General features: G+C 42.3%; 1 protein-coding gene across 5 annotated transcripts in view; it reads left to right on the top strand.

Annotated features, from left to right (window-relative positions):
* Positions 1 to 11,461, top strand: part of LOC125454557 (solute carrier family 22 member 2-like) — a 48,270-nt gene extending 36,809 nt beyond the window's left edge. For 2 of the 5 annotated variants that reach the window (XM_048535433.2, XM_048535432.2), the window contains 2 exons: positions 3,062 to 3,161; positions 10,519 to 11,461. In XM_048535433.2, coding sequence (XP_048391390.1) covers positions 3,062 to 3,161; positions 10,519 to 10,618 — 200 coding nt within the window. In that variant the 3' untranslated portion in view covers positions 10,619 to 11,461. Of the gene's footprint in view, positions 1 to 3,061; positions 3,162 to 10,518 lie in introns of those variants that run through there. The other 3 variants (XM_048535434.2, XM_048535436.2, XM_048535435.2) reach the window with 3 other exon arrangements.
* The last annotated feature ends 12,588 nt before the right edge of the window (positions 11,462 to 24,049 follow it).

The following is a 24,049-nucleotide window of genomic DNA, read 5'->3' as shown; positions in this document are numbered from 1 at the left end:
AGATCCTCAGCTGTTCTCCCACCTGGCCCATGAGACATCATGTCGGACAGTGTCTTATGCACTCTTCAGCATTAACCCTTTTAGGCTGTTACAGATCCTTGTGCACATATAGAGTATTTTCCACAAGAGATCCAATTCTAGTGGCATAAAAAATACTCTGTGCATCAGCTGAAGTTGTTGGATAGATTGTTTAACTCAACATTGAACCTCAATGGCTTTCCCAGCCATATGAACTTACTTATGCCTCAATAGGCAATCAAGTGGAAATAAACTGTTTTTCCTAACATTCTTCCTGCATCTAAGGCCCAAATCTTAAACCACTTTTCTATAGTCCTTCGACCATCATGGAGTTATACAACACACAAAGAGCTCCTTTGGTTTAATCAGTCCATGCTAAACATAATCCCAAATCAAACTAGATCCATCTGCCTGCACCTGGCCCATTTCCCTCCAAATCTTTCCTGTTCATGTACTTAACTAAATGTTTTTTAAACATTGTAACTGTATCCACCACTTCCTTCATTCCATGAAGTTCATTCCATGTTTCAAGTTTTTTCACTTCTAATGAAAAAGAGCATCAAACTTAAGTGTGAATGGTTTGTCTCTCTCTCTCTCTCTCTCTCACACAATGTCACCTGACAAATTAGTATATTTAGCGTCTGTTATTTCTATCTATTCAATAGGAGCCAGGGAACTGCCTTCACTTGCCACTCCTGCGCCAAATACTTTTAGCATCACCCAAGAATCTCTCCTGGGTCTCTCACGATTTTTCATCTACGTCCAGCTGATCAGTGACATCATTTTTTAAAAAATGTTAGACTTCACAGCTATGCAGGCAATAGCCACCGCTATCTCCATCAATCCCTCTACTACCTTTGATTTGTTACGATGCTTGACCAACATTCACTACTAGATGACACAATTTTGCTGTAATTAAATATCGGCTAGACAAAACTAATAGACCCCACTACAAAATGCATTCTCCAATCACCAATTTCATTCCTTTCTCTAGTAACTCTGAGGCTAAAAGCAGACCAGTTAAAACCCTGGTGACCCTGAACCAAGAGACTCTGTATTTGAATAAAGCTAACCATTTAGGTCTGAGATAAGACAGAATTTCTTCACTGAGAGGGTGGAGAATCTTTGGAATTTTCTACCCTAAAGGGCTATGAAAGCTCATTCTTTGAGGTAGTTGAAGATATAAATTGATAGATTTTTAGATAGTATGACATCAAGGGATGTGCAAATTGTGTGAGAAAATGCCTTTGAAGTAGATCAGCCATAACCTATAATGGTAGAGCAGGCTTGAGGGGCACAATTGACTTAATCTTCCTCCTCTGTTCCTAAGCTAAACTTAGGATCTCTTAGCCTCTGCCTACTTCTGCCTACTGAACATTGCCTGTCCACACTTTTTGTATCAGTTCATCAATTGTTGAAAACCTCAAACAGGCCATTGTTATCATGAGACTTGACTATTCCAATTTATTCCTTCCCAGACTTCCCATCTTGCCCTCTGTAAACTTAAGGTTATCCAAAACTCTGCTGCATTTTCTAACTAGCTGCCAACCTAGCTTACATTCTGGTCTGAAAGCACCTTTATTTTTAAAATTGGCATCCTTAATTTCAAATTGCTCCATGGCTTTGTCCCTTCTCATCTCTGTAACTTTATCCAACCCCAAAGATCTCTGTATTCCTCCAATTCTGGCTTCTTGTGCGTCCCCAGCTTTCTTCATTCTGCCCTTTGTTGATAATACTTTCAGTTTTTAAGGCCATTAACACTGGAATTCCCCCCTCAAACTGCTGCACTGTTGTACACACACCTTCCCTCTTTTCTAATGATCCTAGTCAAGTTGACCTCCTTGACCAAAGTTTTTATCAGCTGCAATATCGCCTTATAGCTCTCAGGTAGCTTTTGACAAATTTTATTTCAACAATGTCTCTGTGAAGCACCTTGGAATGACGTGTTATGTTAAAGGCACTGTATAATTTCAAGTTGGTGTTCAATGGAATGGGTTTATGCAAAGTTTGTGGCAATAGCTATTTACCAAGTGACAAGTTATTGATAAAACAAGAAAAGCTAAGAATGTAAATTTAATGAAATATCACAACACAAGCAAGCTCAATTTAAAGAAACAAAAAACATTAAGTTGCTGGAAAACCTCAGCAGGTCTGCCAGCATCTGTGGACAGAAAACGGAGTCAATGTTTTGGGTTCAGTGACCCTTCACCAGAATTGGTTATAATTAGGAAAAGGTGGTGCTGAAGACTGAAGGTAGGGAGGGAAGGAAAAGGAATCAATAAAATAAAGAGACTGGAATTACAAGACAGCCTAAGGCATTTCTATTTCCAATTTGGGCAGATCTCATGGGTATTTTTCTGGTGCAGGTTCAATAGAACGCATTGGGAAATGATCTTTTGGCCTTTGCTAGCCTGGTTCTGTCAATGCTCACCAGTTATATCAAGCTACTCATATGGGCAAATAAATCTTTTCGTTTGTAATTACATAATGTTTGCTTTATTCTTCCAGATTTAAAGAAACTTCAAATCATTTAACAAAACCAAAATTGCTGGAAAAGCTAAGCAGGTCTGGCAGCATCTATGAAGTTAGGAACAGAGTTAACGTTTCAGATCTGGTGACCCTTCCTCAGAACAGGGTGACCAGACCCGAAACGTTAACTGTTTTTCACCTTCACAGATGCTACCAGACCTGCTGGGCTTTTCCAGCAACTTTATTTTGTTCCTGATTTACAGCATCCACAATTCTTTTGGTTTAAATCATTTAAACTTTGTGAGGAAGTCATGAACTGATGGGTTGACTTCTCAAGACTGAATAATTCCATGTTAGTTGTAAACAAAACTACTTTTTCTGCAAGCATATATTTCCCATTTCTGTTTCAGTATTCAGTGATACTACAAAATAAAATATCTGAAATGTATTTCCCTAATGTACATCAGAAAGAATGATATTCCTGAGTGAATGTTTTACAAATTTAGTTTAATTTAAACTAATTCATTTGTCCAATTGTAAATAAATTTTTTACTCTCTGACCATTCATTGCCAGGTGTGATTGGTTTGATTGTTGGTGGCCTAGTGTTGCTCTTGCCTGAAACAAAGGGCTTGACTTTACCAGACTCCATTGAAGATGTGGAGAACCTCAAACGGTAAGCCAACAGTGACAAAAGCACTTGCCCCTTCATGTGCTGTTGCCAATAATCTTCCTCCAATTTTATTGTTTTCCTTTGCAAGGTGCAAGCACTGGCAAAGACTATCCCTGGCAATGCTATGTCACTGCTGAGAGAGACACCACAACATCTATCAAGCTAGCCCTTGAAATGTTCAGTGATGGGAGGGTGGGAAGTCCTCAGTACTGTTGACACACTTCTCCCTCTCTGCCCCCTCCCCTCAACCAAGTCCAAATGTGGCCCAGAGACATTACCTATCTTTGCTACTGCTCCCAGCCCTAGTATCTTCTTCTGGCCTTTGCTGCTGCTCCCTGCCCTTGTCCCCACTCATAGCCTTTGTAACAGCTTCTGGAACTTTGGCCTCAAAGCCATCAGTGCATGCATTACCAATGTAATGTTGGTACACATGAAACATCGTAATGTCAGCTACGCATGCACTGATCTGATCTGGACTAGTGATGTCTGCTATCATCACCTGATGTGAAAATAGGCCCATTTTCACTCTGTAAATAAAGAAAGAAAAGCTCTGCTGCAAGGTGGTGGGCAAAGAGGTTAACTGACAAATGTTTTGTGATGCAAGGCCAAAGGGTGTGATTATGTGACAAGAAAGGAAATAAAAAATGTGCCCAAATGGATTGCGAACTGCAGATCGATGAACAGCTGCCACTGCAAAAGAAATGAAAATGTAGAGAGTGAAAAAGAATCAAATCAACTAACAAAATGACAAACAGGGCACAGGTTTCATTTGAACATTGCTAGACAAAGTATAGAGTCCCTGCTTTAAAAGAAAGGTGAGGTCACTGTTCTTCAGGCTTATAGTGAGCTTCAGTGCAACACTGCAGCGGGATGAGAACAGAATGTCAGAATGGGAAAAAAGATGAAAATTAAAATGAAAAGCTACAAGAATTTTAAGGTTATGTCTGTGGAGTTGAACAGAGGTGCCCCATAAAGTGGTCGCCTAGTAGAGGAGACCACGTGTTGGCAGTGAACACTGGATACCTAATTGAAAGAAGTATAAGTAAATGATTGCTTTATCTTGAAAGAATGTCTGAGAATGCTTCTCCTAGACTTGAATGGTGCATGTGGACTTAGGAGAGGAGAAGGCCATTCAGCCTTTTGAGGCTGCTCTGCCATTCAATTAGATCATGCACTTTAATACCACTTTCCTCACACTACACCCATTCCCTTCATGTCATTAGATCCTGCAAAAGATTAGGGTTCACCTAATCTAGCCCAAATTATTGATTTCTGTTGCATATGCTCAATGGTAGAGAATTCCAAAGATTCACACCTTTCAGAGAAAAGAAGTTTCTTAAAAAAACCTGTACAAAGCTTGCCAAACATGATTTCCTGTTCACAAAATGGTGTTGTTTCTGCCCAATTTTACCATTCTTTTTCCTAAATGTCTGAAATCATAGACCATAGAATCCTTAGAGTGGGGGGCAGGCCCTTCAGCCCAACAAGTCCACACTGACCCTTTCAGCACCCTACCCAGACCAATCCCCCTATGACCCAACTAAGCTACACATCGCTGAGCACTACAGGCAATCTAGCATGGCCAATCCACCTAACCTGTACAGCTTTTGGACTGTGGGAGGAAACCGGAGTACATGGGGGAAACCCACGCGGACACTGGGAGAATGTGCAAACACCACGCAGACAGTCACCTGAGGCTGAAAGCAAACCCCGGTCCCTGACGCTGTGAGGCAGCAGTGCTAACTACTGAGACACCATGCTGCCCCATATCAACAGGTAAAATTTTGTGGGTATCACAGATATGGCTCCACGAGGACCAAGGCTGGGAACTAATTATCCAAAGACACATGTCCTATTGAAAGGAAAATAGATGGGCAGAAGGGGTGCGGTAAGAAATGAAATTAAATTGACAATGAGTAATATAGAGTCTGAAACTGTAGAATCAGTATGGGTCGTGTTGAGGAACCGCAAAGGAAAAAAATACTCTGATGGGAATTATATAAAGGCCTTCTAGAAGGATTCTGGATGTGGGGCAGAAAATAAATCAGGAGATAGAAAAGGCATGTAAGAAAGGCACTATGACAGTAATTATGGGGACTTCAAAATGCAGGCTGACCTGGAAAATCAAGCTGGTTGCAGATCCCAAGCAAAGGGAATCGTAGAATGTCTACGAGATAAGACTTTTTTTGGAGCATCTTGTCATAGGGCCCTCCAAGGACAGGCAGTTCTGGATTTGTTAATGGTTAATGAGAGAAACTTGATTAGGGAGCTCAAGGTGAAGGAACCCCTAGGGGATAGTGACCATAACATGAGAGAATTCATCCTGCAGTTTGAAAGGGAAAAGCCCGAATCAGATATAACAGTATTACAATTGAGTAAAGGTAATTGAAGGGCGGTGCTGGCCAGAGTTCTTTGGAAAATGAGCCTTGCAGAAACAGAGTGGCAATGGCAGGGGTTTCTGGAGGTGTTTCAGGAAGTACAGCAGAAATTCATACCAAGGAAGAAGAATATTCTAAGGGGAGGGTGGGACAACCAAGGCTGATAGGGAAGTCATGAGAGCTTAGCAGCAAAAGAAAAAGCATACAATATGCTGAAGAATAGTGGGAAGCCAGAAGATTGGGAAGCCCTTAAAAACCCGCAGACAAGAATGAAAACAAAAACAAAAAGGGGGGAGAGGATGAAATTTGAGTGTAAACTAGCTAGCAATATAAAAGATTGCAATTTTTTTAGACAGATAAAAGGTGAGAGAGTCAAGAATGGATATTGGACGGCTGGAAAATGAGGCGAGAGGAGTAGTAATGGGGAGCAAAGAAACAGGGGAGGAATTGAATAGATACTTTGCATCAGTTTTCACAGTGGAAGACACCAGCAGCATACCAGAACTTCAAGATAGGAGGCAGCAGTGAGTGTAGTGGCCATCATTAAAGAGAAGATGCTGGGAAGCTGAAAGGGCTGAAAGTGGACAAATCAGCTTGACCAGATGGATTATGCCTCAGACTTCTGACAGGATTGTAGTGGCATTGATGGTAATCTCTCAGGAATTACTGGAGTCAGGGAAGGTTCCAGAAGACTGGAGATTGGCCGATGTAATACTCATTTTTAAGAACGAAGGGAGACGGAAGACAGTACATTATAAACAATAAATATTGTATGGGTCTGAAGTCACATGTAGGTCAGGAAGGACGGAAGTTTCCTTCCCCAAAGCATACTAATGAACCAGGTGGGTTTTTCCTGATAATTGACAATGGTTTTATGACCATCATTAGACTCCCAAATTTAGATATTTATTGAATTCAATTTCTACCATCTGCCATGGGCAGGATTCAAACCCAGGTCCCCAGAACATTACCAGGATCTCTGGTTTAATAGTTTAGTGATAATACCACTTGGCCATCACTTACCCTTAACTCAGGGTAAGTACTAGATGGAGTTTGGAAGAGGCGATCTCATTGAAACTTACGGAATACTAAAGACTTGAATACATTGGATGAGAAGATGATCTTTCCACTAGTAGCAGAGACTAGGACCTAAGGGCACAGCCTCAGTGAAGGGATGACCTTTAGAACTGATGACAGTGAATAGAACATAGAACATTACAGCACAATACAGGCCCTTTGGCCCTCAATGTTGTGCCGACCTGTCATACCGATCTCAAGCCCATCTAACCTACACGATTCCATGTACGTCCATATGCTTGTCCAATGATGACTTAAATGTACCTAAAGTTGGCGAATCTACTCCCGTTGCAGGCAAAGCGTTCCATTCCCTTACTACTCTCTGAATAAAGAAACTACCTCTGACATCTGTCCTATATCTTTCACCTCTCAATTTAAAGCTATGCCCCCTCGTGCTCGCCGTCACTATCCTAGGAAAAAGGCTCTCCCTATCCACCCTATCTAACCCTCTGATTATTTTATATGTTTCAATTAAGTCACCTCTCAACCTTCTCTCTAATGAAAACAGCCTCAAGTCCCTCAGCCTTTCCTCGTAAGACCTTTCCTCCATACCAGGCAACATCCTAGTAAATCTCCTCTGCACCCTTTCCAAAGCTTCCACATCCTTCTTATAATGCAATGACCAGAACTGTACACAATACTCCAAGTGCGGCCGCACCAGAGTTTTGTACAGCTTCACCATAACCTCTTGGTTCTGGAACTCGATCCCTCTATTAATAAAAGCTAAAACACTGTATGCCTTCTTAACGGCCCTGTCAACCTGGGTGGCAACTTTCAAGGATCTGTGTACATGGACACCGAGATGTCTCTGCTCATATACACTGCTAAGAACAGGTTGGGGGTGGAGAGGTTTTAAAGCTGGTGATGCAGGCAAGGAATTATTGTGGTTAGTCAGTGGGAAGGGATACAGTGAATCTGTGGAATTTACTGCCACAGAAGGTTGTGGGGGCCATGTCATTGAGTGTACTTAAGACAGAGATAGGGTCTTGATTAGTAAAGACAACAAGGGTCACAGGGAGAAGGCTGGAGAATAGGGTTTAGCAACAGAACGGCTTGAAGAATCAAACGGCCTAATTCTGCTCCTGTATATAATGGTCTTATGGTTGAGTCATCACCTCCTTTATAATAGATTCTAACATTTTCCAACAATCATGGAAACAGGAAGGACGTTGGCAGTGATTGAATAGTGGACCAGGGTGTAGGGGAGAGAGGGGTGCTGTTAGAATGCTGAAATGATGAGTGGAAAATGTTTGGTGGTGACATCATGCTGGGCATGTGGAAATGGTGTAAGATGATTTGTTAAGCAGGGAGGCCATTAGACTAGGAAGTGAGCTCAAGTGGATCCCTACCATACGTGAAATGGAACACAGTCAACGTCCCTGGTAGGCACAATGAAAGGAGACCTGTGTTAAGGAAAAAGGAGAACATTTCAGGAGTATTGTTAATGGAAGTTGCATCCTTTAAATTGAGCAGTACAGAAGTGATTTTCAAACAAGATTAGACTGCAATGTATATAACTTAATCTCGAGTTATACCATCAATCACTCAGTGAATAGATGGAATAGGCTCAAAGGGCTGATTGGCCTATTCTGTTTCACTTATTGCTCCAAAAATATATTAACATGGATGCCAACAATTTTGTTCAGAAAAACAGGCTTCAATGGATGCATGAGATGTAGTGAGTTGAGAAGTTTAAGGAGGGAATTCTGAAGTTTGAATCCTGGGCAACCCAAGAAAGCCTTAAAATTACTAAAATCAGGGGCATGCAAGAGGCCAGGATTGAAACAGTGCAGATATTTCAGAGTGGTGTTATGCTGGAAGTCCGGTGCAGGAAGAAGGCTATTGAGAGATTTGGAAACAAGGATGGAAATGTTCAAATTGATAAACGTATGTATTTGGAGAACAATATAGATCTGAGACATGTGGTGAGTTATTGTGGAAGTTGCACAAATTTAGGATGAGCTGAAGTTTAAGGAGAGTACAAAATGAAAGATGGGCCAGAAAAGCATGTTTTTGGAGGATTGGAATGAAGGCAGCCAAATTATAGGTGAAGAGTCAGAACATGGGGAAGTACAGGCTAACAAGGAAGTCAGAAAGGGAAGTTGATAATCAACAGCACTTGGAGAAGAGCTTTTCCATGGCAAACACAGGAGGAAGTGAGAAGGAGGTGATGTGATGAGTGGAAAGCAATTCAGAAAAGTAATCAAAGATGGCCTTATCTGTGCTTGATTCTATGTTGATGGAGAGGTGATGTGAGAATCCAAGATCGGGACATTGGCTATGAACGTGCATCGGTAACTTCATATGGAGGTAGAGATTAAAAGACAGAATGACAATGAACTCGGAAGTTGAAATCACTGATGATGAGAAATTGCTCAGTGGACAGGTTAAGGAGAAAAATAGTCAACCTCTCTTAGCAACAAACTTGGCATGGTACTTGGGCAGATGGTAACCGACATCACAACAAAACACAGCTGATTTGGTGATTATCTTGTTGATTGCTGTGTGCAAGTGGCTGCCACATTTCAAAATTCTAATAGCAACTACACTTCAAAGGTAGATAATTATTATGAAGTGCATTGAGTAATCCAAGATCATGGAAGGCTGAGATATAAGGAGTGTTGCTATGCCCCTGTCTAAATTTGTTTATGTCACCCATAACCAGAACTGAGTGCATAACGCATCATAACTATAGAAGAAACGAAGATTTAATCTACATTAAAGCGGACACTAACTATATCAGATATAATACTTGCATCATGAGCTTTGTACTGATTGTGATCATTTCTTCTTCCAGTTACATTTTGGTCCCTAAGTGCTGCATACCCTCAGAGTGTAATCACAGACAGAGAAAGACTGGTGTTAGAGAACCAATTTGGGTTTTTGAAGATAACAAAGTGTGAAGCTGGATGAACACAGCAGGCCAAGCAGCATCTCAGGAGCACAAAAGCTGACATTTCGGGCCTAGATCCTTCATCAGAGAACTTCTCTGATAAGGATCTAGGCCCGAAATGTCAGCTTTTGTGCTCCTGAGATGCTGCTTGGCCTGCTGTCTTCATCCAGCTTCACACTTTGTTATCTTTGGATTCTCCAGCATCTGCAGTTCCCATTATCATTGGGTTTTTGTAGTCACCTTTTCAAATGCCAGATGGGAATTCAAAATCTCAGCATTATTAGTTCAGGACTCTGAATTGCGAATCCAGTGATAGAACAATGATATAACCATACTTTGCTCTTCAATTCCCCCACCAAAAAAGGAGACACAGTTTTGACTGCTTATTTTTGCCCTCTGACAGCCAGTGCAGTATTGTGTTTAGACAGTGCCATGGTTATACATAAAGCAGCAATGCACGGTTTGAAGCGTGCTCAATGCTGGCACACCTCCCACAAAGCCCTGTTCTTTATATTGCTGGACATCTGGGTCCTGTACATAACTATATGTTAAGTACCCTTTCAATGTCAATATATTCCCCCATTCTACATTATAAAATAATATGCCCCATTCCTGTAAAAGATATACCAGGGTTTGGAAGGTAAAATGATCGGGATTGGGTTAGTGAGTAGACACCATCGTTACATGGAAACAAATGGACTTTTTATACTCTACAATTTCATATTTTTGTTAGTAACATCATAGAAACAAAACCATTTAACATTTTATAGTGAGTCTTGTTGCACATGTAATTGAATCTAAAATGCTGGGACAGCTGGAGCTTTTAGATAGGGAGAGATTGCTTTATCTTAGGTAAGGTATTAAGAAATATGGAGTAATGCTAAGAAAATGGCTATTGAATAGTAGACCAAGCCCAAAGGGCTGGCTGATTTTATTGGACTTAATGTTTTTGTGTATCCTGCATTGGGAATGTGTTGCAGATTACTGTATCATTAGTGCATTCTTTCTCTAGACCAAAGAAAAAGATTCTGAAGACGCACCACCAGCAATCTGTTCTGTATTCAACAGATGTCAAGGATCCAGCTTCAGTGAAGATGGTTGTTGAAGGATGAGCTAGCTTTAGATATTTTCCGAACAACTATAAAGGTACTATGACAGACAGCAGGTGGGACTTGAACCCAGGCCTTCTGGCTCAGAGATAGGAACGTTACTGTACCACAAGAGTGTTCCAATGAATTAACTTCTAGATATTTTCTAATCAACCTGTTCAGAGATGTTATGGCACACCTCTGCAAGAGATGAGCACCCACAGCTCCTTGCTCAGAGGTACGGACACTTCCACTATGCCACAACAGCCCTAATGTATTAGCTTCAAGTGTCTGACACAAACAGTTAGCTGCAGCTGTTTAGCCTTTTACTTCACAATCCAATAATATCCACTTTTTTCTGGTGATTCACTAACATCTGTGATTTGGATTAGTGTTTGTTTTCTTTAATATGTGGTACAGCTTTCAAGAAACAAATCAGAGGCTATAAATCACTTAAAAATTACAGACTCAAAAATGAACCTTTAACGCTAAATATGAAATATTTAATCAGTCCTCAAATAGTGCTTAATGATAAAAGAAAACCATGTAAGAAAATAAATGCTTATATTTTAAATTTGCGTTTGGGAAGTCTTGTCTCCAATGGTATGACTGAAAGCACTGGGTGCTATTGTAAACTTGAGCTTCAGTAAACACAAAAATGAAGATGACTGAAGATAATTGTACAGAGGAATACTGATTTAAGTGACATCAATAATCACTGCACCCCTCAAATCCTGCTTCAGCCAATTAAGTTAGAATCTATTTGCAAGCTTTGTTGTTGTAGAATGAAAACCTCATTTTTGCATATACAGCTTGAGGCTATACTCTCCTAAACGAAGAGGTGTATAAATAAAACCAAGCACAATATCCCTAGTGTCAGATCTCATCCTTTGTTTCCACATTTCAGTTCTGTTTCTTATCTACACTCTGCAGAAATGCTTGAAGACGGAAGGACAAATAAGGAAAGCCATTAAAACACAAATACCCAGTATCTTTAGCTTTATTAAAAGAGGCACAGAAGACAAAAGAAAAGAAATTATATTAAACACAGTGGTTAGACACCAGCTGCAGAATGTTATGCTCCAGAACTTCAGAAGAATGTCAAGGCTTTACAGCATTTTGCAAATGTACTCCATTTCTATCACCAAGAGTGGCTTGGTGGCACAACTATGGACTGAGATGGCTGAGACCTGAAGAATATATCTGGGCCTGAAGCAGGTGACAAGGGAAGCAACAAGAAGGAAAAACCTACTTAACTACACCAATCTACTTGTCACAGATACATTTATTTACAGAAATAAATGCAGAGACAAAGTTCAGTTCTCACAATGAGGATTCACTCGTATTATGTGGTATATTACTGTTACATATTGGATTGATTCAGATCAAATCTAGAATCTCAGAATGGGGTATCTGTTGTCATCAAGAAAGGGGAATCAGCCCTGGTTAAATGAAGAGTGCAGGACAGCATATCAGGAGGAGCACCAGAAATCGCTAAAAATTAGGTGTTTATCTAGTGAACCCACAACATGGGATGAATTGCATGCCAAACAGCTGATGCAACATCTGATGACCCCAAACAATTTGGATCTGATCTAAGTTCTGCAGTCCCACCACATCTAGCAAATGATCCATTTCGGCTACCTCTTAGGATTCCCAGCATCAAAAATACCTGTCTTTAGCCATTTCAATTCATTTCACATGATATCAAGAAATGTCTGAAGGCTGTAGATACAACAAAAGGTATGAGTTCTGACAATATCTCTCTTGGCTCTGGTACTGAAGATCCACAACTAGCTGCACCTCTAGCCAAGCTGTTCCAGTACAGCTGTGACACTACCCTAATAAATGGAAAATATGGATACATTCTGGCGACAAGAATACCGAATCTGTTCTGGTCAATTATCATCTCCCATCCGTCTACTCTTAATAAGTAGCAAAGTGATTAAAATTGTCATTGTCAGTGCTGTAAAACATCACCTACTCAGCAAATGAGGTGCTAACTTATATTTAGGTGTCCAGGTTTTGTTTAAATTTTAATCCAGACAGGTTGACTAATACTGGTCAGGGCAATGCACTGAGAAATAATCCAGAAAATGGCTATCACCTATTTTGGTGTGTTGAAACAGCTTCAGTGCATTTGCAGAGAACACAGCCGTATCATAGAGTCAGAGAGCTGTACAACATGGAAGCTGACCCCATGATCCAACTTGCCCATGTTGACCAGATATCCTAAATTAATCTAGTCCCACTTGCCAGCATTTGGCCCACATCCCTGTAAACCCTTTCCATTCATGTACCCATCTACATGTCTTTTAAATGTTGTAATTGTACCAGCCTCCACCACTTCCTCTGACAGCTCATTCCATACATGCACCACTCTCTGCATGAAAAAGTTGCTCTTTACGTCCCTTTTAAAAATTTCCCCTTTCATCTTAACCTATGCCCTCTTGTTTTGGACTCCACTATGCTGAGTAAAAGACCTTGACTATTCGGCCTATCCATACCTCTCATGATTTTAAAAATCTCTATAAGGTCACTGCTCAGCTCTGACGCTCCAGGGAAAATAGCCCCAACCTATTCAGCCCCTCCCTATAGCGCAAACCCTCCAACGCTGGCTACATCCTTGTAAATCTTTTCTGAACCCTTTCAAGTTTCACAACATCCTTCCTATAGTGTGGGACCATAATTAAACACTATTCCAAAAGTGGCCTAACCAATGTCCTGTATGCCTCAACATGACCTCTCAAGTCCTATAATCAATGCACTGTCCAATAAAAGCAAGCAGACCAAATGCCACCTTCCCTATCCTGCCTACCTGCGACTCTACTTTCAAGGAATTGTGAATGTGCACCCCAGGGTCTCCTTATTCAGCAACACTCCCCAGATCCTTATCATTAGGTGTATAAGTCCTGCGCTGATTTGCCTTTTCAAAATAAAGCCAATCACATTCATCTGGATTAAACTCCATCTGTCATTCCTTGACCCATCTAAGGTAACCTCCTTCGTAGCCCACTACACCATCAATTTTGGTGTCATCTGCAAAATCATCCATAAATGATAAAAAGCAGCAGATTCAGCACTCATCCTTGTGGCACACCACCGGTCATAGCCTTCAGTCTGAAAAGCAACTCTCCACTCTTTTAAATGAAAGGTGTAAACAGAAAAAAACTAAGATCACCCAACGCTGAGCCCATCAGACATTCCTGGGACAGGGACAGAACAAGGTAAAACACAGAGCGAAGTCACATCTGCTCTTCTGAAGCAGAAAACAAAGCCACGCCCACTTTGTTAAACAACAATAAAGACACTATTACTCTGGGGGAGAAAACAAAAACAAATAGATGAGCAAAAAAATGTCTGTACCTTGACTCTATCCCCACTAACCTCTCTTGGGTAGGGACCATAGTGGGCCAGAATAAAAATAAACTCAAGCTAAATCAAAGTAAACAAATAATTAACCAAACAACTAATGAAATAAATAAATTCCCTCTGCTCCGTCTCCATTGAATGCTCCTGGGACAGGGGCAACAATGGTTTAAAATCCAGAGGAAACTCCCCCGCTCATTTCAACTAAAGATAAAATTACACTCACACTGATTCCCATCAAGCAGATCTGAGACATGCACAGTCCGGAACTAAAACAGAAGCCCCCTTGGCTTTTCAAAGGGGTCCAAAATCAGAACAAAGGGAAAATAAGGCAGACCCTTCCCGGGACACCAAAGCAAAGATAAACACAAACTCAAAAGGCAAAATGGAAACCTAGATTAGAGAGACAATTAACTAAATCAGAATATCTCTTTCCAAGCTGATAATACACTCCAGTCCCTGCAGAACCCAGTGGCCAAAAGGCCTGGAAAGTATGGGTGAACACCATGTACTCCTTCTCCAAGGACACCCAAGCATGTATGTAACTGTGAAGGAGGGTCAGGAAAATGAACCCCTCTTCGGTCCACTGCCTGGGTATGTTGATGACCATCTAGGCCAGGCCCGAGAGCAAAGCCATGAGAAGGCTCATAAAGGTAAAAGGGTGTGGAGCTGCATGAACAAAGCAGGCCAAGTAGCATCTTAGGTGCAGGAAGGGTCTAGGCCTGAAACGCCAGCTTTCCTGCTCCTAAGATGCTGCTTGGCCTGCTGTGTTCATCCAGCTCTACACCTTATTATCTCAGATTCTCCAGCATCTGCAGTTCCTATTATCTCTGAAGGCTCGTGGACTTGTCTGCCCCTCCCTGTACCAGGTGCCTGTAGATCAGCAGCGTGGGGCTGAACTGCAACCAAAGTTTACACAGCAGCCCCTTTAAAAAACTGAAAAGGGGCTGCAGACGATCACACTCGACATTAATGTGAAAGACCGTCTCCTCCAAATTTATGGGCAATACCTGCTCAACACTCTGAGCAGTCCTGTCCAGTGTGCTAAGGTGGTCTCCAACTTGTGTTAACTCGCTGTCCAGGATTCCTCTGCAGGGCAAAGGCAGACTCCCAGGTAGGGGAGGTGAGTGGTATTTCACATGAACCACTGGAGCTCTTCTGGCAGAGATCCATCTTCCATGGACTGACCAGAAGTCCCAAACACTTGCTCCAGTTGATGCTTGCAGAGGATGCCACAGCATAGATCTCCAGGCACTCGCGCATCCCCTGCAGGTCAGCTGGGTCTGTGAACATGAGGAGCACATTGTCAGCATATGCCAAAAGACTTACCTCCAGCCCTGGCCCGTGCACAGCCAAACCGAAATGCCGCTTACACAAGAGGCGCAGGAATGGCTCCACACAGAGAGAATGAAGCTGGATGGGACATCCTCGACGCACTCCTCTCCCAAAGCGCAGGGGCACCGCCAGGAACCGGTTATCCTGCTCTCAGCTCTCCTCACCGACGTACGGAAGTCGGATCTGGGCGACAATGTGCATCCCGAACCTCAAATGCTCGCAGAGTCCTGAGCAGATACTCGTGATCCACTCTCGTCAAATGCATTTTCCTGACCAAGGGGAGAAAAAGGCACTCGACCAGCTAGCCTTTGGGAATGACGGATCACGTCCTGGACCAGATAGATGTTGCTGTGGATGCTCCGGCTCAGGATGCTGTAGGACTGGTCTGGGGTAGATTGTGTGGTCCAGTGCCAGACGCCGATTCTTTAACAAACGGTGATCCCTCTTCTGAGGCAACATAGTGATCACAGCCCTGCACCAAGAAAGGGGTATCTCTCCGGTCGCGATACATTCCTCCAGGACCCGCACTAAGTCGTCCCCCAGGACATCCCAGAACACCTCGAACAATTCCGTGGTCAGTTTGTCCATATAAGCCCATGAAGTGAAGTACCGTGCCTCCGAAATGAACCGTGAGTTGGAGCAGATGGCCTGGCATATGATCCTTGACCCTTAAGATCTCCAGCTGAAATAAAGGGGCCAACAAGATAGCCACCCTGCCAGAATCAGAGGCCAGGTCTCTCATGAAGACCTTTCCCTAGGAGCCATGTAGCTTTGTCTCCTGAAACACTACCGGTTTCTTCCAGGATGCTTACCATGTACTTTCACTCCCAGAGAAGATACAAAATCTGCACCGGGTCTTCCCACTGCTGTTGACATTGAGGCTAGTTGCAAATGTCTTCATGGCTGCAGTACGTGCGACCACTACCAGTTAAAACAATGAAACCCATTTTAATGATCAGGTGAAGGGACTCTTTCTCTCTGTCACTGCCCGACGACACTGCAAAGGAATCTTGGCAGCACCACTTTGCTTTCTTGTCCACTACCGGGACCACCAAAACCTGCCAGCCAGACTTGACGAGAAGTGGTAGAGAATTCCGCCAGTCCATAGCCAACTGGATTCTGTCTTGGCAATCAAACACAGCTTGCAAAATGTCATGGAGTTCCCCAGTGGGGATGAGGGGAACTTCGTCTGTGAGCACTATGTATCTGTCTGCCTCATCTAACAGTGGTGCTCACGACCGACGTCAAGTCCTCTTCCAGGTTGTTTCCTTTAACCCCTGAACTTTCGCCCTCATCGAGTGCAGAGGGTCGTCCAGGGTCACCAGTTGGCCACATCCCTGCCTCGACCCCATCCCTGATTTTACCTGGGGGAGTTATTGGGGGGGGTGCTTTTTTCAACAGCAAGCTTCTGCAGAAACAGATTTCCCACAGGCTTCCAGCCCCACAAACACCTTCTGAACCAAGAACCATAGAGGCCAAACAGAGAAGCTAAACCAAGGACATCATCACAACAAAGAATATCTGAGATGGGGGAGGCCTGTTCCGAACCAAGAGAATCAATGACAAGAACCTCAGCAACAATGATTTCTGAAGAAGGGTCTAGGCCCGAAACGTCAGCCTTCCTGCTCCTCTGATGCTGCTTGGTCTGCTGTGTTCATCCAGCTCTACACCTTGTTATCTCTGATTCTCCAGCATCTGCAGTTCCTACTATCTCTGAAGCAGTTTAAAACCATGTTTTCCTCAGTGGTGAGTTCACAAAGCCAAGAGCCCGAAGTTTCCAACCTAGCTAGTAGGGAGGGGGAGGCAGGTGCATGGGACCCTTAGGGTAGGAAGCCTGATTAAAGTTATGGTGATTAAAGCTATTATTTAGGTTCTAATAGTGTTTAATCTGGGTTTAATTTAATAGTGTACTTAACTACGATCCTCTGTACAATTGATAGTGTTAATTTCATCGTTCAGTGCTTTCACCTGTATTTCTTGTGTTACACTTGCCTTCTGTATTTAAATAAATGTGGAGATTCTTTTGCTCTAAAACACCTGTTTCTTACCTACATCATTTCATGGAGTCAGAACCAGGGATCTGGGGCTGATTCAAGCCACCTTAAATCAGCAAATTACTGAGTGCAAATCAGAACCCTACACTTTATCTCTTGCTCCCACCCTGTTTCTATCCATCATATAGCATCAATACCCTGGAACATTAAACTGCCAGTCCTGTCCATCCCTGTGCCACATCTCTATAATCGCTTTGATATCTCAATCCCACATTCCCAACCTTGCCCTGAGTTCATCTGCTTTACTTGTTAGGTCTCTTGCGTTGAAATAAATTCACTTTAATTTATCAGTCCTACCTGAATCTTTACTTTGTTCCTGCCTGCTTAGATTGTTTGACTGCTCCTTTTCCTGTGCCACTCTCAGACTGATCTCTTCCCTTAGAATCTCCTTGGGCACACCCCCCCCCCCCCAACCCCTTACTAATTTAAATTCTCTCATGCAGCTCCAGCAAATTTCCCTACCAGTATATTTGACCCCTTCTAATTCAGGTGCAACAATCCAACTTGTACAGGTCACTTCTACCCTAGAAGGGATTCCAATATCCATAAATGTGAATCCTTCTCCCTGGGACCAGCTCCTCAGCTACACATTCATCTGCTCTACCCTCCTATTCCTCCTCTCACTACCTTGTGACACCAGGAGTAATCCAGGTGTTACTACCCTAGAGGACCTACTTTGTTAAATTCCTGTCTAATTTCCTATATTGTCTCTTTGGAACCTCATCCTTTTCTCTTCCCATATCATTAGTTCCAATGTGTACAATAACCTCCTACTATTCCCTCTCCCCTTTGAGAATATTCTGCACAGTCTCCAAGATATCCTTGATCTTGGCACTAGGGAAGCAACACAAAATTCTGGTATCTTGTTGTCAGCCACAGAAACGTCTGTCTGTGCCTTTGACTAGAGAGTCGCTTTTTCACAATTGATTGCTTGAAATCTGACATACCCCTCATTACATTTGAGCCAGTCGGTGCCAGAAACATGGCTGTCAGTGCTACATTGCCTTGAGAGTCCATCACATTTTCTAAAACTGTCTATTTTGTTTGAGATGGGGATAGCCACAGGAGACTCGTGCACTACCTGCCTGCCTCTCCTACCTTTCCTGGAGGTAACCATCCACCTGATTGTATCTGTAGTTTTCCTCCCTTCCTGAAACTGCCATCTATCACATCCCCTTGCTCTTGTAAATTCCTCATTGCCTGTAATTGCCAATCCAACTGATTCATGTAATCTGATAGAAATCGCAATCAAACACACTTCCTGTGGATAAAATCATCAATAAAAAAAGACAGAAGTTGCTAGAAAAGCTCAGCAGGTCTGGCAGCATCTATATAAAAATAAATCAGAGTTTACATTTTGGGTCTGGTGACCCTTCCTCAGGACTGGTTCCGAGAGACAGGGTCACTGGACCTGAACTGTTAACTCTGATTTTTCTTCACAACTGCTGCCAGACCTGCTGAGCTTTTCCAGAAACTTCTGTTTTTGTTTCTGATTTACAACATCCAGAGAGTTCTTTCGGTTTTTATTATCAACAGTAACACGGAAACTCTCCCTAATCTCCCACATCCAACAGGAAGTGAAAATCACTCTATTAAAGGCCATTGTTGCACCTTAATAACTCACAAGCCCGGAAAATAGCACTAGTTCTGCTCTAGAAGTACTGCTATAGGCTGATTTAGTACCTATGTTTTATATTTTTAAAGTTTAATAGAGACATATCCCAATAAAACATACAGTAAAAATAAAACCTTACTCTACTCACTATTGTAGACACACAATAAAAAGTAAGGTTGTACTTTTAAAAAGCAACTTAGCTGCTCCCTTGCTGTGATCTCCCTCATACAGGTTTCGCCAGAGCCAGCTGTTTGGGTATTGTTATTAGAATGAACTCCGATGTCCACAGAGGCTTGAAACTAAACAGCAGTGGCAGTCAGCTGTGCAGAATCACTGCTCGTTTTCTCATCTCCTACGTGGTACCTGCTGCTCTATCTTCCTCCCTTTCTTTTAAAGTGCTATTGTTTTGATCTCTTTCTTTCTAAAGTTCCAAAACAATGCAGCAGCAGGATTTGTCCCAGGACTGGTTCAACACCAAAATCCTGGGACAAGCTAAGCAGAGACAGGCACGGGATTTCCTAGAAGCCTGGCACTCCACAAAGAAAGCCATTAATAAACACGTAGAACTCAACCCCATATACATTCCACTATGAAGGAAAACTGGAAGTGAGACAATCCAGCTCAACAGACTCCAGAGTTTAAAAACCAGGCGGGAAAACACACATGCTTCATCGGAGACTGCACTGATGATGTTACCCAGCATGGTAACAAAACATCTGCGGAACAACAAACCAGCCCGGCAAGCTGACCAATCTCAACAGCTCTTATAGCCATAATTTTTTTACACCCAGATTCCTACATATTCCGTATTTGGCCTTCATTTATAAGGACAAAGATGATGGGACAGTTACGATGATCACATCAGAAACTATCTCCTACTTTGGCCCCTCACACCATGGGTTCATCACTCATCATTCCATTGGGAGGAACTGATCATTAGTATTCATCTTTTGTGCTATCATGAGAGGAATTAGCTGTCACCGTTATTGCTCTGAAGGGCCGGCGATGATGCTGCTACATTAGGCCTATTTTTCTGACATCAATCATGGTTGTTGAAGCTTTGTAACAACAATCTTGTGCCTTGACTTGGGATGAGGTCGGGGGTGGGGAGATTTTGAAGCTGGTAGCGTCCACATTGAGACCATTGGGTTGTAGGCTTCCAATATGGAATATGAGGTGCAGTTCCTCCAGTTTCCGGGTGGCATCACTGTGACACTGGAGGAGGCCCAGAATGGACAAGTCGTCCAGGGAGTGGGAGGGGGAGTTGAAGTGGTTCGAAACTGGGAGGTCTTGTCGTTTGTCGCGAGCCAAGCATAGGTGCTCTACAAAGCGGTCTCCATGCCTCTGCTTGGTCTCACCAATGTAGAGGAGGCCACATCGGGAACAGCAGATAACATAGACCACATTAGCGGATGTGCAGGTGAATATCTGTTTGATGTGCAAGGGTTTTTTGGGGCCTGGGATAGAGGTGAGGGGGGTGGTGTAGGGGCAGGTGTAGCACCTCCTGCGGTTGCAGGGAAAAGTGCCAGGGGTGGTGGGGCTGGAGGGGAGTGTGGAGCGGACGGGGGACTCATGGAGAGGGCTGTCCCTCCAGAAGGCAGTTAAGGGTGAGGAGGGAAATATATCCTTTGAATTGGGGTCGGATTGCAAGTGGTGGAAGTGGCTGAGAATGATGCTTTGAATCTGGATGTTAATTGGGGTGATACGTGACGACAAGGGGAATTCTGTCTTTGTTTTTATTGTGGGGAGGGGGTGTGAGGGCTGAGGTGTGGGAAACGCAAGTGATGAGGTCGTGGGCGTTTTCGACCAATGAGGTGGGGGATGTTGCAGTCCTTGAAATATGAGGACATCTGGTATGTTCAGGAATGGGAACGCCTCATCTTGGGAGCAGATGCGGAGGCACAGGAATGGGGAGTAGTTGATCATATTCTTGCAAGAAGGTTGGTGAGAGGGGGTGTATTCTAAGTAGCTGTGGGAGTCGATGGGCTTGAAATGGATATCAGTTTCGATGTGGTCACTAGAGATGGATACAGAGAGGTCCTGGAAGGAGAGAGAGGTATCAGAGATGGTCCAGGTGAGCTTGAAGTTGGGGTGGAAGATGTTAGTAAAATTAATGAACTGTTCAAGCTCCACGTGGGAGCACGAGGTAGTATCGATCCAGTCATTGATGTAGCGGAGGAAGAGATGGAGGATAAAGCCAATGTAGGAGGCAAAAGGTTTTTAGTCTAGAAAAGCATCATTTGTTGCCACAGGCTTGGTGGGCCAAAGGGCCCGTTCCTGTGCTGTACCATTCTTTGTTCTTTGTGACGTTGTAGCAAATCCCACTGTAACTCCAAGACTTGAGCACAGAAATTTTGGCTGACTCTCCAGTGCAGTAATAAGGAAGTGCTGAATGATTGGTGTCATGATCAGGTCAGTTGTATCCACAAAGTGGTCTGCAAATTGCACATTTGTATAGATCATTCAGCCTCCTTTTAGTTTTTGACCTCCAATTTGAATAAAAAAACAGCAACTAAACCTTAGTGTAAATAAGGTCAAATGTTTGTTTATTGCACAAATATTTCTAAAATTTCCCAGGTAAAATGTGATATTATTATTGGTAATTGTTATTCACAAAAATGCATTCACAAGGATTAAAAGGATCTACTAATAACATTCTTCCCTTTCTTTCAGCTTTTCTTCTTGTATTCTCAGTCACCACATCCTCTGTCCCCTCCCTCCACTCCAGAGGGACAATCTGTTCTTTCAAGGCTGGCAGTTAGATACACTTGATCAGAATTATCAAAATCCTTTCTCCCCCAGCACTCAACCTCACCCCTGACTATTGCATAAATGCTCCACCCTCCACACTTCGTGGCAGCACTAACGAAGAGTCATCTAGACTCCAAATGTTAACTTGCTCTCTCCACAGATGCTGCCTGACCCACTGTGATTTCCAGCAATTTTGTTTTCAGTACAAATTTCAGAACCTGCAGTAATTTGCTCCTACTACTAACAAAATATAAAGATGAGTATACGATCAGTCTGTTATTGTTGTACACCTATTTGTTGCTTGATGATTTGTCTTTCCGAGTGAGGGATTGAAAGCGTGAAGCCAGATTCACCAACTGTGATGGCTTCCGTAGTTAAATGGTTGGAGTTACTTGTCCAGGTAGATTAAGTTGGGAGATAAAGCTTGGAGACAGAGAGAAGATTCCTTGTTCTTCACTAGTTCTGCAGTTACAAATCCCACTGTAACTCCAAGACTGGGAGATTGGCTAAACTTTTGGCAGAACCACAGTTGATTTCTGAACACCCTTTTCGTAAGCCTGTTTTGGTTGAGAACCCTGTCTCTCAGAATGTTATTTTAGAGCCTTTACTGGAGAGTCCGAATCAAAATTATGCCTCAGCCAGTTTTATGTAGACCAATATGGCTGCTATGTTAACTTTTGATGAAAAATTGTTGCACAAAGTAATAAAGTTCTACTGTGTTGTGCTTTCAGTTTTCCTCCGAAACTTTGAATTTTCATACCTTTTGAAGAATCCATTGTGTCGACCAATGATTAAACAAATTCTAAATGTCTCTCTTTGTGGTTAATGTCGAGATAACATATCAATCTGCAAACCTTTCTGTCTGAAATGCATCTGCAATGTATAGTTAAGTGACTCCTGGGAGCCATCCTGTAAATTGCTGTGTCCATTTTAGCAAGTCAGATTAGGCTTCTTTTTAAATAAGATTGGAATTACACAGTTGACACAGTTGGAGACATGATCTTTTGGATGAAATGCTAAACTGAGGGTGCAAAAGAATTCAAATCACATTTCAAAGTGCCCTAGCCAGTGCTTGCTTTTCAGCCAATACTTGAAGCACATGATCTGCCCATTATTATAATGCTGTGTGTACTTTGCTATCCACAATTTTGCTAGCCAAATTTCCTACATTGCCACAACAAAAATAAAAGTGACTGCTACTGCTCTGGCACATCTGAGTTGTAAAGTACTTTTTTTAATGTTAAAAATGCTGACATTGTCCCAGGAAAATTCAGAAGTCGGGAGTTGGGGTGTGGAGGTGTGGTGGATGGGTTTGTAGGATTTCTGCAAATCTCCAGATTATTTGCTGTTTTGGAGCAACAATGCTGAGTCCAATGTCCTTGCTTCGTATTTATGATCAGGTGCTACGTAAATCCAAGTGGTATTTTGTTATACATCAACACCCTGTGAGTTATCATTGATCAGAGGTTTAACTGAATGAACCATATTATTACAATAGACGTAAACAGGGATCAGAGGATTGTGATTATGTGGTGGTAATGCAGTCCACCATCTAAAGAGGTACAAATCAGAAGTCTGATGGAACAGGCTCCACTTACTTGAATGAACAGGACTCTAACATCATTTAGCTTTTCATGAGCAATTAGAGGTGGAGCAATAAATGCTGGCTTTTCCATCCAGTTCCTGTGGATACAAACAAAGGAAAGGGAAAGAAAGGGGATGTGTGGAATATCAAATCAGCCACTGAATGGTGGAGCAGGCTTGAGGGGCCAAAAAACTTATTTCCATTATTATTTCATATGGTCTTAAGGCTGAGAAAACAGTTATCAACAAAATGGATTTCACCTGCTTTCCTAAAGGATATCATCCTGAGTTTGAGAAAAGTAATTTTAACAGGCCACTGAGTTAAAATTATTAACTTTGACATCTATCCAAATGCCTTGTGACCCATGAGCCAAAACATTTGACCATGTAATGTTTAATTTCCAAATGTTGAAAACCGGATTTATGTTACAGCAGCAAAAATCTCAATCTTTTGTCCTCCCAAAAAAACCTTTGATGCTGGCTTAATTGGAAATTTCAAAACTTAGATTGATAAAATTTTGTTTGAAAAGGGTTTAAAAATTAGAATGTAAGATACAAAAATAGAATCAATAAATAGATAAACCATCAGGAGACTAAGTGGTAGAACAAGCTTGAGAGGCTGAATAGCCTAATTCTTTTCCAATGTCCTACATGATCATAGTGTGATGACGTGTTGCCACAATAAATAGCAATAACTGGAATCTCTTATCAGTCTACACAGAACTTTTTTCAAACTTTCTGCATAAT

The sequence above is a fragment of the Stegostoma tigrinum genome, chromosome 9 (assembly GCF_030684315.1).
Source record: "Stegostoma tigrinum isolate sSteTig4 chromosome 9, sSteTig4.hap1, whole genome shotgun sequence".
Taxonomy (NCBI): domain Eukaryota; kingdom Metazoa; phylum Chordata; class Chondrichthyes; order Orectolobiformes; family Stegostomatidae; genus Stegostoma; species Stegostoma tigrinum.
Note: the sequence above shows the minus strand (reverse complement) of the source record. Positions and strands in the feature narration are given on the sequence as shown.